The sequence below is a fragment of the Rhinoraja longicauda genome, chromosome 2, assembly GCF_053455715.1.
Source record: "Rhinoraja longicauda isolate Sanriku21f chromosome 2, sRhiLon1.1, whole genome shotgun sequence".
NCBI classification, from domain to species: Eukaryota; Metazoa; Chordata; class Chondrichthyes; order Rajiformes; family Arhynchobatidae; genus Rhinoraja; species Rhinoraja longicauda.
The window spans coordinates 46,763,902-46,781,905 of record NC_135954.1 but is presented as its reverse complement, the minus strand read 5'-3'; the positions used below and the strand labels follow the sequence as shown (position 1 = coordinate 46,781,905).

General features: G+C 39.6%; 1 protein-coding gene across 2 annotated transcripts in view; it reads right to left on the bottom strand.

Annotated features, from left to right (window-relative positions):
* LOC144604254 (adenylate cyclase type 1-like) overlaps nt 1-18,004 on the bottom strand; it is a 212,267-nt gene that overhangs the window by 42,352 nt on the left and 151,911 nt on the right. For both annotated transcript variants that reach the window (XM_078418491.1, XM_078418498.1), the window contains exons 12-15: nt 16,944-17,033; nt 14,920-15,176; nt 13,282-13,408; nt 2,031-2,147 (exon numbers count right to left, since the gene is read on the bottom strand). In XM_078418491.1, coding sequence (XP_078274617.1) covers nt 2,031-2,147; nt 13,282-13,408; nt 14,920-15,176; nt 16,944-17,033 — 591 coding nt within the window. The remainder of the gene's footprint in view (nt 1-2,030; nt 2,148-13,281; nt 13,409-14,919; nt 15,177-16,943; nt 17,034-18,004) is intronic.

Here is an 18,004-nt window from a genome sequence, read left to right as displayed (position 1 = left end):
CCACATCAGCCGATGATCACCCCGTACATTAGCACTATCCTGCACAATAGGGACAATTTACAACTTTACCAAAGCCAATTAACCTACAAACCTGTACTTCTTTGGATTGTGGGAGGAAACCGGAGAAAACCCACGTGATCACAGGGAGAACATACAAACGCCATACAGACAACACCCATAGTCAGGATTGAACCTGAAGAAGAAAGAAAACCTGGGTTGTCAATGCCATACACTGCTGCAGAAGTGCTGCACTATCAAAGATATGTCTTTCAGCCAAGAAGTTGAATGATTTAACTTCTAGCTCTCTTTATGCACAGTTCAGCAGCACAGTGGTATAGCGGTAGAGATGCTTCCTTGCAGCCCTAGAGTCCCAGGAAAAATCCCGACTATGGGTTAAATAATTCAACTTCTGCTGAGTCAAGAAACTGCAAAGCTGGAATCTTGAGCAAAACACAAAGTGTTGGACAAACTCAGTGTACCAGGCAGCACCTGTGGAGAGAATGAACAGACAACATTTCGGGTTGGGAGCCTTCTTCAGACTGATTTTCTCCAGAGTGAGATTCAAACCATAGTATTTTTGATCTCTAGCCTGTGGGGGGGAGATGGGGCTTCTGGTTTGCTCCTTTCCTCTCCTCCTCCTTGCTCGAGATCTCCAGTGCAAGCTCATGAAATGTTCAAGTCACTCCTTCCTCATTTTATGCCATCTCCTCTGGCAACCTGTTAACATCAGGTACAAAACCACAACCAAGACTCATCCTCCCTCTTCTATCCTTGCGCCCGCAACCCAGTTGTGTTTCCAATCTTCCTGCCAGCAGCACTTCACCGTCTCAATTGGTCCCACAGCAGCTGATCATATCACCCCCTCCAATGCATTAACTAAATTACAAAGTACTGATACTTCCAACTAACACTCTGAACATTCATACCCTGTCCCTAACCCCCAAGGAACTTTTTCCACACAATTCAAGAACATGAGTCATGCCAAACTTGTTTCTCTTCACAAGTTCACAAGTGATCGGAGTTGAATTAGGCGATGTGGCCCGTTCGAGTCTACTCTGCCACTCAATCATGGCTGATCTCTGCCTCCTAATCCCATATTCCTGCCTTCTCCCCATAACCCTTGACACCCGCTCTAATCAAGAAGTTATCTATTTCTGTCTTAAAAATATCCACTGACGGCCTCCACAGCCCTCTGTGGCAATGAGTTCCACAGATAAACTACCCTCTGACTAAAGAAGTTCCTCCTCACCTCCTTTCTAAAAGAGCGCACTTTCATTCTGAGGCTATGATGTCTGGTCCTAGACTCTCTCACCAGACTTTCCACATCCATCTCTGTTTTTGTATTCCAGTCCTCTTGATATAAATGCTAGCATTGAATTAGACTTGCAAATTAACTTTTTGGGAATCCTGCACCAGCACTTCCAAGTCCCTTTGCACCTCCGATTTCTGGATTCTCTCTCCATTTAGGAAATAATCTACAACTTTATTCATGACCAAAATGAACGACTCCGCACTTTGATACACTGAAGTTCTGCCAGGAACATATAGTGGAAAGATCCTTGACTGCCACCTCCAAATTTTACTGCACCAGGCTCTCCGATAAATCCTTCATGCATTGCCAATTTAATGATCTTTTCAGGTGCAAAGAATTTTAGGTCAACATATTTTAAAATGGTCGATATAAGGATTAATTGCAGCATTCTCAATTCTCACTGTTGAGATTCAGTTAAATAAAATGTTACATACTAGTAGTTAATATTAATTGTTCTGTATCTATGGATGGTGCAGCTCGGTAACAACACAACAGAAATTTAGGAAAACAATGTTATGGAATTGAGTCCTTGTCAAAATTATCCCAGTTTCAGACACACGGCTGTTTCAGGGACACTTCTGCATTGTTATTCATTTCAGCAGGAAATACATTATTCCACATCTGTTTTCTTCACTGAGAGGAAAAAATGTTTTTATTCTAGGGAATAAACCTATTGCTGAATGCCATTTCATTTTTTTTGCAACAAGATTTTTCTTACCATATTCCGTGGATTAGACAATAGAAAATGTTGTGCGACGTGTGCTGGCAATAAATTAAAGAGAATCCGTTTGTTATCGAGCTTTACTCGTTCCATGTCATCTCTCTCTTCTTCAGCCTGAAAGAGAAAATGCAGTCAATGACAAGACAGCTCCATTAACTTTTAACTACGTGGTGAACAGTGAAGGAAATACTGTGTTTAAAAAAACCCACTTGAGGGAAAACAATGAAATAGTAGTAGATGACTTGTTTAATATGCTGCAGAAGACCTAGACTTTTCCCACACTGCATTGGCTTATCTGGGTTTCTAAGCTCTACACATTTAATTTAGGCAGAAACTCCTTTCATGTTCATAAACTTGGATTTTGGTGATACGAATGCAGAAGACAGCAGAAGCAATATGGGGGAGCCTACAAAGCAATTCCTAAACACATGCAACTTTTTAACCTCTGTTTCTGCTGTATTTAGTCAATAAAGCGTGTACTCAACAATTTTGTTTTCCACTCAACTTTCACAAAGAATCTCAAATGTTTGCGAACAATACTTTGACAAAAGTCACAAATAAACTGAAATTAGAATTTCATTGGGGAAATTTTGAACCATACTATTAGTAAATACCTCAAGGGATGGTCACATCCTGGTAAACCACAGGATGTGATGCTGCATGGATGTTGGCCAGCTGGTGTTTAATACAAGTGAAAGACGTTTAAAGGAGATATGGAGTCAGACCACCCTTTTCTCTTACCTATTAGCCAAGTCATTTTTTCCCCACTTTTAAATAGTTATCTAATATGCTTCTGTAAGTTTTATGGGCCACTATTCTTCACTCGGTTCCTTCACACCACCCATTAAACTTGAGTTGGCTTTATTGCTTCTACAGTCTGAAGAAGGGTTTCAACCCAAAATGTCACCTATTCCTTTTCTCCAGAGATGCTGTCTGACCCAGAGTTACTCCAGCATTTTGTGTCTATCTTAAGTATAATATTATCTGATTTGATTAAATAGTGTGCAAAGCAAAGGTTATCACTGTACCTTGGTAAATGTGACAATAATAAACCTAGACTCAACTGTACTGAGCGCAAGCCCGACGTAATTGAGCATCGGCTATGGCTCAGGTTGCCAGACCTGGCCGGGTTTCCAGCACTAACACTGGCACATGTTGAGAGGGGTTAAGGAGGCATGTAGGCCGTAATGTTATGAGGCACACAGGTGTCTGCAATTCTGAACTCCAGCCTGCAAAGGACAAAAGCAAGAAATGTAGCAAAGTGTGGAGTCATGCATTTTGGTAGTAGGAATAAAGGCATAGACTATTTTCTAAATGGGGAGAGGATCCAGAGATCGGAGGTACAAAGGGACTTGGGAATGCCGGTGCAGGATTCCCAAAAGGTTAATCTGCAAGTCGAATCAGTAGTAAAGAAGGCAAATACAATGCTAGCATTTATTTCATGAGGGCTAGAATACAAAAACAGGGATGTAATGCTGAAGCTCTATAAGGCGCTGGTCAGGCCGCATTTGGTGTATTGTGAGCTATTTTGGGCACCATATTTGAGGAAGGATGTGCTGGCTCTGGAGAGCATCCAGATGAGGTTTACAAGATTGATACCAGGAATCAGTTGGTTAACATACGATGAGCGTTTGACGGCACTGGCCTGTACGTGTTAGAAACATAGAAAATAGGTGCAGGAGTAGGCCATTCGGCCCTTCGAGCCTGCACCGCCATTCAATATGATCATGGCTGATCATCCAACTCAGTATCCCGTACCTGCCTTCTCTCCATACCCCCTGATCTCTTTAGCCACAAGGGCCACATCTAGCTCCCTCTTAAATATAGCCAATGAACTGGCCTCAACTACCTTCTGTGGCAGAGAATTCCACAGATTCACCACTCACTGTGTGAAAAAAAACTTTCTCATCTCGGTCCTTGTTGGAGTTTAGAAGAATAGACAATAGACAATAGGTGCAGGAGTAGGCATTCGGCCCTTCGAGCCAGCACCGCCATTCAATGTGATCATGGCTGATCATTCACAATCAGTACCTCGTTCCTGTCTTCTCCCCATACCCCCTGACTCCTCCATCTTTAAGAGCTCTATCTAGCTCTCTCTTGAAAGCACTCAGAGAATTGGCCTCCATTGCCTTCTGAGGCAGAGAATTCCACAGATTTACAACTCTCCGACTGAAAAAGTTTTCCCTCATCTCCGTTCAAAATGGCATACCCCTTATTCTTAAACTGTGGCCCCTGGTTCTGGACTCCTCAACATTGGGAACATGTTTCCTGCCTCTAACGTGTCCAATTCCTTAATAGGATGAGGGAGGACCCCATTGAAACATATTGAATAGTGAGACTTGGATAGAGTGGATGTGGAGAGGATGTTTCCCCTTGTGGGTGTGCCCAGGACTAGAGGATATGACCTCAGAATTAAAGGACTTTCCTTTAGGAAGATGAGGAGAAATTTCTTCAGTCAGAGGGTGGTGAATCTGTGGATTTCTTTGCCACAGAAGGCTGTGGATGCCAAGTCAATGGATATTTTTAAGGCACAGATAGATAGATTCTTGATTAGTACGGGTGTCTGGGGTTATGGGGAGAAGGCAGGAGAATGGGGTTAAGAGGGAGCGAAAATCAGCCATGAGTGAATGGCGGAGTAGACGTGATGGGCCGACGTTTTCAAGAGAGAGTTAGATTTAGCTCTTGGGGCTAAAGGAATCAAGGGATATGGGGAAAAAACAGGCAAGGGGGTACTGATTTTACATGATCAGCCATGATCATATTGAATAGCGGTGCTGGCTCAAAGGGCCAAATGGCCTACTCCTGCACCTATTTTTCTATGTTTCTATGAATGGCCTAATTCTCCTCCTATCACTTATGACCTGAAGGTTTGGAGCATTCAGACTTTTTTTCCTGATCCTGGAATATAGTGGAGGGAATGTAGAACCCGTGGCAATGTTAGCAACAGTCTACATTCTACTGAATCTGTTACCAAAAGCCTGAATTTACAGTGTGTGGTGATTAGACACTATGGAGCCTGCTGTGATTCAATGCCAGTGTGAAGTCCAAACTCTTCAACATTGTACACAACCATGTTCTGGCTAGTGCAGAACACCCTTTTCTCTTTCCCATTAACCAAGGCATTTTTTCCCACTTTAAAATACTTATGTTCTTCTGCAAGTTCTGTGGGCCACTATTCTGCACTCAGTATCTTTTCCTTCACTCCACTCATTGTACTTGAGTTAGGCTTGATTGTATCTGTTTGGTTTTATCTGATTTGATTGGATGACATGTAAAACAAAGATTTCCAATGTACCTCAGTATACGTGACAATAATAAACTTAAACCGCTGAACGGAGTGCAGGCCCGACGTAATTCAACATCGGCTATGACATGTAGTCTTCTCTCCGCTGGGTAACACTGGCCAAGAGCCAAGATCAATCTCTGGGCCTGCCACAGTTCCTGTGCTTGGTGATTCCTCTGGCGGTGAGCCTCACATTGACATTGAATACTTCAAAGTAGTTTGTGTCAGTGGTCAGCAGCTGGTAAATCCCTGTGCTTAAGCAAAGCCCTGTGAATATGTGACTCTCTGGTGACATACTTATTATGCAATAAGTTTCATGTGAATCTTCACTCGATATTCAGGATGGTTGTGTTCACCTTACCACAGCTTTGAACTGCAGAAATGATATACTGGGAGAGTCAAGTATTTATGTTCACAGGTTATTCAGTGTTCAGTCATCATTTTCATCTGCCAGCATCTTGCCTAACCAGCACTATTTCCAGTTCCGCCCGCATATGCACTTACTATCTTTTCTGAAAATTGTTCCCGGAAGGCTCTCTTTAATTATTATTAAAACTACCAATGAGTTTTCCAGATGAGCTCTCTAGCTGTGGGTTACATTTAAGATTTCAATCATTTCCCTACCACTCCTGCTCCAGTTTGATAATCATTGGTTTATCTGCAGAACCAATATGATGAATTTGCTAAAGAGTTTCATTATTCAGTAACCACGTTTTGTTTCTTTGTAAAACGGCAAAGATGTGTGGGCGTCTGTATCAAAACTTTTCTTTACTCCACTACACCAAAAGTTCATTGAGAAGAGAAACAGGAAATGAAATACTGATATCCATGTGCAATATAATTGAATGAATTATCTGTGCATAAAGGCCTTGACAAATTAAAGTCCTGAATCATTGGTAAGTCCTGAATTTAAAATAGCATCACTCGGTAACAAAACATTTAACAATAAATACAATGACAAAGGTCCTAGTTTTGAGCATGCATATTTGCAATTGGTACACGTGTTTATCTGAAAACTAAATCAAAACTGTTCTGTGTATAAGAATGGTCAGGCTCGGTAGCAACACAACAGAATTTTAGGAAAATAATTTTATGTCCCTGTCAAAATTATCATAATTCAGACACACTGTTGTTTCACTGACATGACTGCTTTGTCATTTGTTTCAGCAGGCAAATACATTAAATGCACTACAACATGTTCAACTTCTTTTACAATTGTCACAGGGACAACCTTTATCTATTTATCTTGCATTATAATTCAGGAATGTGGGGACAGCATTCAAATGGTTGTCATATTAAAGTATCCTTGAACAAACTGTTAAAAATACATGGATATCAAAACAGGACACATTTAAAATTGTCCTTTCCTTTGTGACCCTTGCAGATTTGGGGCTAAACACCCATGAGTGTGGATTTTTTCAAGGACTCTGTAGGCATCTCCTATCTGTGCCCTCAAACTTTTACTACTTACACGACAAGACTCTGCCTTGATAATAAGTCCTTCAAGGTTAATGCCATTTTAATTTAGCCTTGTTATTAATTATGCAATGTGTGTGCGTATGAGACCTGAATCTTAGTTGGTGGTACTCTCACCTCCAAGTTACATAATTGTGGATGCCCCATTTAGTTTAGTTTTGGGATATAGCATGGAAACAGGCCCATCGGCCCACCGAGTCCACACTGACCAACGATCCCCATACACTAGTGCAATCCTACACATTATGGACAATTTACAATCTTTATCGAAGCCAATTAACCTACAAACTTCTACGCCTTTGGAGCGTGGGGAAAAACCGGAGCACCCTGGGAAAACCCACTTGGATATGGGGAGAACATAAAAACTTTGTACAAACAGCACCCGCAGTCAGGATCAAACCCTGGTCTCTGGCGCTGTAAGGCAGCAACTTTACCGCTGTGCCACTGTAACGCCCCTCTGAAACTTGTGGCAATTATCTAGGTAAGTACACCAATGCAGTACTGAGGGAGTGCTACAGTACTAAGATTGTGCTGCAGGTCCGAGAGTATTTTGCAGTACCTATAATGTTCTGCAGTACTGACAATGGATTGTATTACTGAGGGCATGCTGCCATCCTTTTGTCCATTGTGTGAATATGCCCTGACTTACTCTTACCACTGCATCTCTGCAGGCCTCAAATAATTATTCTTGTTCCCCTTCCAGCCAGCCTTGCTATTCTCAGTAACATAGTCTGAGGACAGAACGTCAGGTGATACGAATATGATCACAACACACGGCTCTGTCTGACTACCACCACTCTTAGCATCCTGCTCTGTATCTGATTCGCCACAATGCATGTCAAATGGCCAGAACTGGATGAGCAGAAATGACCTGCAAATAAAGAATGGGAATGTTGAGCCTTCAACAAACCGCATTCCCTGAACATTGTTTGGTGTTCCTCACTGGTAGCCTTTTGAAGCTGGGCAAGATCATTCACAAACTTCACACTGAGTGACTTTGAGATTGGTATTGGTTTATTACTTTCATGTGTACTGAGGTACAGTGAATACCTTTGTTTTGTGTGTTATCCAGGCTGACCCTGCCATTGATGAGTGCAACAGGTAGTGCAAAAGAAAAAAACTAAACAGTCCAGAATATATGTTACAGGTACAGATAAAGAGCAAATAAATAAAGGTTGCAATGAGATAAATTGAAAAATCTAACCATTCCATCACTAAGAGTACCGACTTTCACCATGGTTATATTATTGGATCCCACCTGCTTAAAACTTCATTAATGTCTTTGTTCCTGCAATTCCGATCATTCTAGTGTTGTTCTGTCAGACCTCCCTTCTATGTAAACATTTGCGTATTTGAGGTTCAGCAGCCCATACCTTAGTTCACATCAACTTTTGTTCATCAAACCTCCCTTTGATTTTGACACTTTCTCTTGCCCTGACAACTCCTCCATTTTAAGAGCTGCAACTGTATGGCATTCCCTAGATTTGTAACCTCCAGCCCCTCGAGCATACTAATTCTAACATCTTGTGCATCGTCATTTTGGTGTGGTACAAAGGATACCTGGACCTTTTGTGCCCACGTCAGCTCTCTAATACAGCTATCCAACTAGTTTCAATCCACTCTTCTTTCAGCAAAACTTTATCATTCTCTTCCCTTTTAGTAATTCAGCTGAATAAAGTTACAGCAGCATCTGCTTCTACCATTTATTTGGAAAAATACATTCTGGATGACAACAATTCATTGTCAGAAAAATAAATGTTACCGTTCGTTCTTTTTGTCACTCAGCCTAAATTCCATGCCCTCTGGTTAATAAACAAATTTTAGTCATTTACTCTTTTAAAATATCCTTTGTAAACTTCTTTCAAATGTCTCCACAACCTCTCCTGCCCTTGGAACATCACCAGCTTCTTCAGAATCTCTACACGCCAAACATCTTTCATCCATGATGCTAATCTTTGTATTAAATGTGTAGGAAAATTTTGTGATACCTTCGATTTGTATTAAATGTCATTAGTCATATCTCTATCAATTCCACAACATTGTCTATGTAACAGATTGCTCTTCTCTTAATTGTTTTCTACTTTTGAGTTATAAAGCTATAGTCCTATCAGAGATAAAAACATAAGGAAGAACAGTAGGGGTGGGCCGTATGGTTTCTCAAGCCTGCTGAGTCTTTCACCAAGATGAAGACTAATATCAGGGTTATAATTTTCCTGCAGTATTCCCCATATCTGTTTATTATCTTTTCATTCAGAAATCCATGTCTGTTTTGAATGAACTCAATGACTGAGACACCAAAGCCCTCTCGGGCACACCGTTCCAATGTTTCAGCAGCTTCTGAAATTTCCCGTCACCTTAGACTACTAAAGCCCCTGGTCCCCTTATTCCAAGTCCATGACCTCTGATTTTAGCTCCTCAATCCAAGGAAACACTCTCCCTGCATCCAGCCGCACCCTGATAAAAATAGTGTATGATTAAATGATACCTTCTCTCATGCATCCAAACCCCAGATAATCAAGGCCGAGTTAATTCACTCTCTCCCCTTACTGCAAATCTATCATCTCTATTTTCTTCAGACTCCTTCAATAGGCAAATCTCTTCTTCGCTATTGAGAACAAAACTGTACGCAATACTCCATGTGCAGTTTCATCAAGACACTATGCAGCAATTAGTCAGAGACTTCCTTCCTCATGGATTCAAATTCACTCTTAGTATTATCTTGCACACCATTTGCCTTCTCAGACACTTGTTACCGCTGCAGTCTAACTTTTTGTGACTTTTCTACAAGCAAATATAACTCTCTTTGAATATCAATGTCCCTTACTATTTAAAAAATATTCTGCTTTACTGTCCCTGTGCAACAAAGTAGAAAACCCCACCCCCCTCCTCGTGGTGTGGTCAAATTCACAGCCCTCCAGTCCACAAAACAACTCCAGAATGTACAGACATTTGGAAGATGATAACCAGAGTTTCAGTTATCTTTAAAGACAATGCTTTCAAAACTCTGGGATGTTGATCATGGATATACCCAACTTACAGGCTCACTGAATTTGCTTGTAATATTCATTGACTAATATGCATTTCTTTCAGTTCCTTATTTTGTTAGACCCTCATGTTAGACTCTCATAGTTCTCCCTTTGTTAAACCCTCATGTTAGACTCTCATATTGTTGGCAGATGATTCTGTGTTTCTTCCATGAGGAGAAACACGAAGTAATTGTTTAATTCCTCTGCTAATTGTTTAATCTCTATTAATATCGAGTACAATATTCAGCATAAAAAGCATATTCAATGGCTGATTTGAATGCCGAGCTGCATTGTCAATTACATACATATATTATGAATGTGACTCCCAAAAATATTAGAAATCTCAATGATTTATAATATAAAGAAAGACATGTGACTAAACAGTATGATTGTTTATTAATTACGTTTTAATAAAGAAGCTTTATTATTTACCTGGTATTTTAGATTGTAACAAATAACTACATCTAAGTAATGCAAGGCCACTCTCCACTATTAGATTCACCATAAATGAGATAACATGTGTTACTGGTTTTCCATGATGAATATGCTCAGTGCCAACTTTATCATATTTTAAATGATTTTCAACATATATATTCCATTTAATAGTCAGTGGATCAAAGTCATAACATTTTGGTATGACTAATTCAGAAACAAATTCACGTGCAAAGGTACATGAAATTGTGAACATTGCAGAATGATGAAAAATATGCACTTATGAGCAGGCGATTGAATATTTTCAAAATACAAATCCCCCCCCCCTACTCATCGTATACAAACCACCCTATTTATCCTTTAATATTTCTATAATTTTAACAATTAGTGTTACTTCTTACTTAGCAACCATTACCCGTAACATAAAACTCCCTCTTTGATTTGACCATTTACACCATCCTACTCTCACAGTTTTGGCCAACCACCCTGCTGTTTAATACATTTCTATCTGATGTTAAGAAATCAAGATGAAAACAGTAGGAAAAAAAACAATAGCAGGAGATAGCTATTACGCTATTGCTGGAACTTGCTTAATACGATAAATGACATTTCATTAAAAAACACGTCGTCATTTTACATTCTTTCAAATAGCTTGATTTCAGTTTAAGATGTGCATGCTTTGATCTTGTACTCCATTTCAGGCTGAAGCATTTGATTTCTCTCTCAGATTATGAACTAATTTAAGTGAAGCCACAAGGAGTATATTATCTTTGTAAAAAGGATGCATCCGCCTGTTATTCTATCATAATTTCAATTTTAATGAAAAGCGTACAATGCTTTTAAATTCTAAAGGAACTATCTGCAGTTATAATTACTTAATTGGCCAACCTAAATACATGGGCAGGAAATACTTACGGAGGGAAATTCATTCAAATGGAACAAAGGACAGTTGTAATATGCCTCAATGGGCCTAACAAATAATAGATCAGCATTATTATCTGATGCTTTTTGTTCTTTTATGAAACAGGACATGCAGCTGTAAGCTCTTTTTAACAACATTGATAATCTTAATGTTGAATCTTATGCTGGAAGCTTGCTATTTCCCTTGCTTTTTAACCTGATATATCCTGCATTTATAAAATAGGGTTTTAAAAATCAATATCATAACTGTCAATGTATTTGAATTTTTCCTCAGTATTACAGTAACATGTATAGCATCATGTAATGATGAACTTTACATTAACTGCATTTATTCACAAAATGCTGGAGTAACTCAGCAGGTCAGGCAGCACCTCAGGAGAGAAGGAATGGGTGACACTTTGGGTCGAGACCCTTCTTCAGACTTCGACCCGAAGTGTCACCCATTCCTTCTCTCCCGAGATGCTGCCTGACCTGCTGAGTTACTCCAGCATTTTGTGAATAAATACCTTCGATTTGTACCAGCATCTGCAGTTATTTTTTTACATTAACTGCAGTGAGTATCGTTGTAATTTGTTGTTTAATTGCTGTAATGCATTCTATGTTTCTATGTAAAACAGGTCCTTTGGCCCAATTTCCCATGCCGACCATCTATGCTACTCCTGCCCGCGTTTGGCCCATATCCCTCTAAACCTTTCCTATCTATGTACCTATCTAAATGTATTTTAAATGTCATTGTATCAACCACAAATACCTCTTCCTCTGGTAGTTTGTTCCATATACCCACCACCCTCTGTATGAAAATGCCCCTCAGCCTCCAATTAAATCATTACCCTCTCAACCTAAATCAATGTCCTGTGGTCCTTGACTCCCCTTTTCTGGGTAAATGACTGTACATTCACTGCATCTATTCCCTTCATGGGTTTATGCACATCTGTAAGATTACTGCTCAGACTCCTGCACTCCAAGGAATAAGGTCCTATATTTGAATAAATATTTTTTATTTAAAAAAAAAAGGAATAAAGTCCTAGCAAGCCCAACCACTCTTAACTGCTCAGACCCTTAAGCTCAGGCAACATCCTCGTAAATCATCTCAGCACTCTTTTCAATTTAACAACATCCTTTCTATAGGAAGGTAACCAAAACTGGATGCTATTCATGTAGCAGTCCAAATGTCTTTGTTAACATGAGATTACTTTGTTGGGAGTTGATAGGGGCTGGTGAATGAACAATACAATATTGAAATTATTTCTGGAAATTTATGATATTTTTTTAAGATGTGCTTGTAATTAAACACTGCATATTCTAACAAGCAATTCCTTTTCTGTTTCAAATTTCCAAGTATTCATGAATCTATTTGTGTTTACAAGACATCGTCCTTTCCGCTGGAAATTTTGAAACCTATGGATATTTTTGATGCTTTGAAAGTCTGTTTTCAAATGGAAGGTTTGAAAATATCAAAAATAATGACAAAGCAAAATAGATCATACGTCTGCAGTTCCTTGTGCCTCCATGCAAGTAATTGACCAATACCATTTATGTTCCTAAATCACAATTATTGGTCATATATGTACACATATTATTGCAAAATATTCTTAATCCTATTTAGTGTGTGTGTGTCATGCATTTGCATGTGCATGTAATGAACGAGAAAGAAAAATATTAAGTAAGTAAAACAATTCTCAGAATGGTTGTAGGAAACATAAATTAAAATGAAAAGACAATAAGATTGGTCAGAACTGAGATTTATTTAATTCTGCTAAAGTCTTTCTAGTAGAAGTCTTTCTACTTCAGATATACAGCATTAGTGTTTTTATCTTTATGAAAAAGATAAGCATCTTCCTCTTAGAATCTGTAGAAAGGAACTGCAGATGCTGCTTTATACCAAAGATACACATAAAATGCTGGAGTAACTCAGCAGGTCTGGCAGTATCTTTGGAGAAAAAGGATGGGTGGCGTTTCAGGTGAGGATCATTTTTCAGGTCTGACCTGAAACGTCACCAATCCTTTTTCTCCAGAGATGCTGCCTGACCGGCTAAGTTACTCCAGCACTTTATGTCTATCTTTCTCATATTCTATTCATTGTTGAGTACATAGTCAGTTTATATCTTACCTGCATTGCCCAGAGGTAGTCCAATCTCAGCTTCAGGTCCAACTGTCTGGAGTGAAGTCCAAGAGCACAAGCGAAAAGCAGGATAGCCAAAATGGATTCAAACCCCCTTACATAAATCGCACCGCCTCTACAAAAAATTACACAACAAGGAAGACATTCTTGAAAACTTTTCAACATTCCCTGTTTAGGTGAGAGATACATTAATAATATGTAGATGAAACTGAAATTAAACCAATGAATTTCTAAAAAGAGTTTCTTTGATAAAAAAAATTCAGAAGGTGCTATCTATCAAATGTCTAGCTATATAGACTATAGCTATATAGTCTGTGAAAAATAAGCAAAATAGATGTTACATTAGTATTATGGATATTCTGGACATTACAGTCAGTGGTGTTTTGAGGTCATTTTTATTATGCAGTTCATTGGCATACACTGCACAGCTATGCATTTTTTGGGGCAGTAAAAAATATTTTGGGTGATAGGGTGTGTACATTTCTCTGATAGTACTGTAAGGTTACTCCATAAAAGGTAAAAATATCATATCTTTTTTGGCAACTTTTCATGAAGAATTCTAACTACCTTTGCTGCAAAGCTAAATTATACAGTTTGGACCAAATTTCCATTGTGTAGGATAACATTTCTATGTACTATCTGACTGAATTATATGAAAATCCAATCACTACACACAATTGAGTGCATCATACCTACACTGCATACTTAGAAATACAGACACCCAAGTTTGAGTGTTGATAATCAGCATGGAGAGGACAATTGACATCACCCTGGCTATACTGAAAAATACGGTGAATGTATGAGAAGGCTTCAATTATAAAGGCAGACTTTTACCTGGTTTACCTAAAGGGTGTAAATGAGCCTCTGCCAGGCAGTTTAGCCACCAAGGAGTTTCCAGGAAGAGCAGATCTTCATTGATGTTTGCGTTTTCTTTTCTTTCTGGCATCTGGGGTCAATGGTGGGTCGGCTCAACCATCGTGATTTTGATCCCAGAGGGACATTGATTATTCGAGGCCAATGGTGCTCATACCCATAATCCATAAAAGGCAAAGTTCCCCAACTTTGGTCACAGTAGGGGCTTTCTTATTAATCAATATGACCGCAGAGGTAAAATCATGCTTTGTTAACATAAGGCTCTAGATCGCTGATTTAAAGCATCACAGCAAGCTGATGCTAGGCCCCAAGCAACTGTGCCTCAACTCTTCACATGCTGAGGTGTATAGTTTAGTTTAAGTTAGAGACACAGCATAGAAACAGCTCCAAGACCTACCAAGTATCATCAATCACCCGTTCACGCTAAATCTGTTTTCCCACTTTTGCATCCACTCCCTACATGCCAGGGATAATTTACAGCAACCAATTAACCCAATTAACCTACAAACCCGCACATCTTGTTGAAAGTGGAATGAAATCAGAGCACCTGGAGAAAACCCACTCGGTCACAGGGAGAACATGCAAACTTCACACAAACAGCACACAAGGTCAGATCAAATCCATGTCTCTGGCACTGTGAAACAGCAATTCTAGCGTTGTGCATCAGTGCAGTCGTAAACCACTTCTAGACCACTTAGAAGATTGAGCGTTAGCTGTAATATGCTTCTAAATTAAAAATATTAAAGTATTTACCCCATTGCTCTTCTGTATCCACTAATCTCAAAAACTACGATATACAAAACAGCGACGATGAGTAGGAGGATCATCTTTGGTAATGAAGACACACGGAGGAATATTGCAAGACTTAGTGTTCCGACAACACAAGCAAGAAAAGCATAATGAGCTGCATCACAAGGCAACTCAGTCATTGTTTTATTGAGTCCATCAGGAGCAATAATGATGATGGAGGTGCTGGAGTTGGTAGTCCATACCCAAGGCATACAGCCAACCTGCGTAAAACAAAATAAAATAATAAGCTTTGGCATTTCTTCCCAAAACATTCCAGGGACAAACTAAAACTGCAAGTCTACAATATTTCCTGTGCCTCCTCTAACTAAGTACACAACAATTGTAATACTTTAGGCAACCCTTTTACCTAAATGCAAGACTGTGGAGTTGTAGGTTACACAAGTGGAATACCAGGTCTTGTCCTTCCAGTCTGTGTGTGGCCGCACATCAGTGATGAAGGCGGCCAAAGACAGAAAGGCTGGTATGGGAAGGGGAAGGGGGAATTTAAAAAGGTTAGCAACAGAGAGATCCAGCAGGTCTTCGCAGATAGATTAATTTTTTTTAAAGATTTTTTTTAGATTTTGATTTAGAGATAGAACTCAAGTGTTCGGCGAAACGGTCGCTTAATCTACACTCAGGTCTCACCGAAGTAAAGGAGCCCACATCGGGAGAACCAAATGCAATAGGCGAGGTTGGAAGAGACGCACTTGAACCTCTGTCTCCCCAGGAAGGGATTCTGGGTTCCGTAGATGGAAGTCAGAAAGGAGGTTTTGGGACAGGTGTAACATCCTGAGGTTACAGGGAAAAGTCCCTGGGGAGGGAGCAGATTGAGTGGATATTTTTAAGACAGAGAAGGATAGATTCTTAATTAGTACAGGTGTCAGAGGTTATGGGGACAGGCATAAGGCTTTCTTTCACTTTCCCTCCCAAAACTGTCTGAACCAGACTCTGACATATTCTGTAAGTTAGCACCTACAGAGGTGTGCCATGTAATGGAGTTGGCAACTCTACAAAGATCATTAACCCCTGCATTATATACTGGCCAAAAAATTTTCACGATTTTGGAAGCCATCTCCATCGATGTGCCATTAAAAAAATAATAGAACATAGAAAAGTACAGCCCTTTGGCCCACAATGTCTATGTTGAACATGATGCTAAGACCAATCTTATCTGCCTTCATTTCATCCATATCAATAGACAATAGACAATAGACAATAGGTGCAGGAGGAGGCCATTCGGCCCTTCGAGCCAGCACTGCCATTCAATGTGATCATGGCTGATCATTCTCAATCATGCATGCCCATGTGGCTATCTAAAGGTTTCTTAAATGCCACTGTCGTATCTGCCTCGACCACCACCTCCAGGTACTCACCAGCACCAAAACAATTTGCTCCACGCATTTCCTTTAAACTTTGCCCCTCCTACCTTAAAGCCAAGCCCTCTAGTCTTTGACATTTCCATCCTGGTAAAAAGGTTCTGGCTATCTACCATATCTATGGCTTTCATAATTGTATTCAATTCTATCAGGACTCCCCGCAACTGCTGACAATCCAGAGAAAATAATCCAAGCCTGTCCAACCTCTCCCTGTAGCTAATACACCCTAAGCTAGGTCCCATTCTGATAAACCTCCTCTGCACCCTTTCGAAAGCCTCCACATTCTTCCAGTGTTGGGGCAACCAGAACTATACACAATACTCCCAATGCAACCTAACCAAAGTCCTATGAAGCTGCAGTAGGATACATTTTGAATGGGAGTTGAACCATGGACATTCCTGGTCTCTCAAAACTTTGAGCAACTGGACTAGACTCCTACGTACAGGCAGATAAATAGAAAACCTGAACAATAACATTTCAACTGAAATCTATATGGATTCTAAACCTCAATTGAGTAAAACAAAAAAAGAGTCAAAGTTAAAATTATTCAAATTTCAAATACATTATGTATTTGATGTAGTTAAGAGGTTAGGTAATATGGCATTTGCTTACCACACATCCCTGGGCTACAGCATAAGTTAATACGACTATGAAGATGCAGATAATGGTTCGAATTTGTATTGTCAGGCATCCTGGAAAACACTGAAGAAGTAATCAATTATATTTCTGAAAAATATACCTCTTATTTTTCCCATTCTAATACCTTTAATTAACATTGGTTAATGCATTTCTACTGCTTTGGTTGTCATCAATGCAAATCTCACAGTAACCAATTAAGTTGTAATTCTGTGCTTTCTCACAATACATTGGTAGGGCAAAACATGTTCTATGCTAGTAGTGCAAAACATGTTCTAATCCTAATTGTCTATGCTCTCTGAACATCTATATCTTCCCACTAGTAGAAGATCATAGAATCATCCCAAAAGGCTATAAAAACTATCCTTCCTAATTTAGAGACCAGCTTCTACAGATTAAGGAAAACTGATTGTAATTGACTTCAGAAATCAAAGTTTCCCCCAAAGAGAAATTCACCACTAATGTGTCATGAGATGTTACCAATGTGAAGGAACAGGTAATATCTGCACACTGTTAAATAATATACTGCACATTACCTGATATATAATACTCCTAACTTGTGAAGAAAACTTTTAGTAATGGGTGTAATGAGCCAAGAGATATTCTATTTATGAGGTTTATTTATGAGGCAAATTCCATAATAAGGCCATTAAATGAGTTGCATGCCCAGGAAAACCTGTGCTGGAGCCAAGAGCTAGTTTGTAAGTAACCTATTTGGTCACCAAGCTTATATCCAACTTCATGTGGGCTTCCGCCTGCCTTACTCAAGTCCTTCTATGCCTTCCTCTTTACGTACATAACCAGCTTTCCATTTGCATACCGGAGCTCTACACCACCAATAGATCTTGTAAATTCTAACCACTCAGTTAGTGTAACTGTGTGTTGTCATATCATATCATATATATACAGTCGGAAACAGGCCTTTTCGGCCCACCAAGTCCGTGCCGCCCAGCGATCCCCGTACATTAACACTATCCTACACCCACTAGGGACAATTTTTACATTTACCCAGCCAATTAACCTACATACCTGTACGT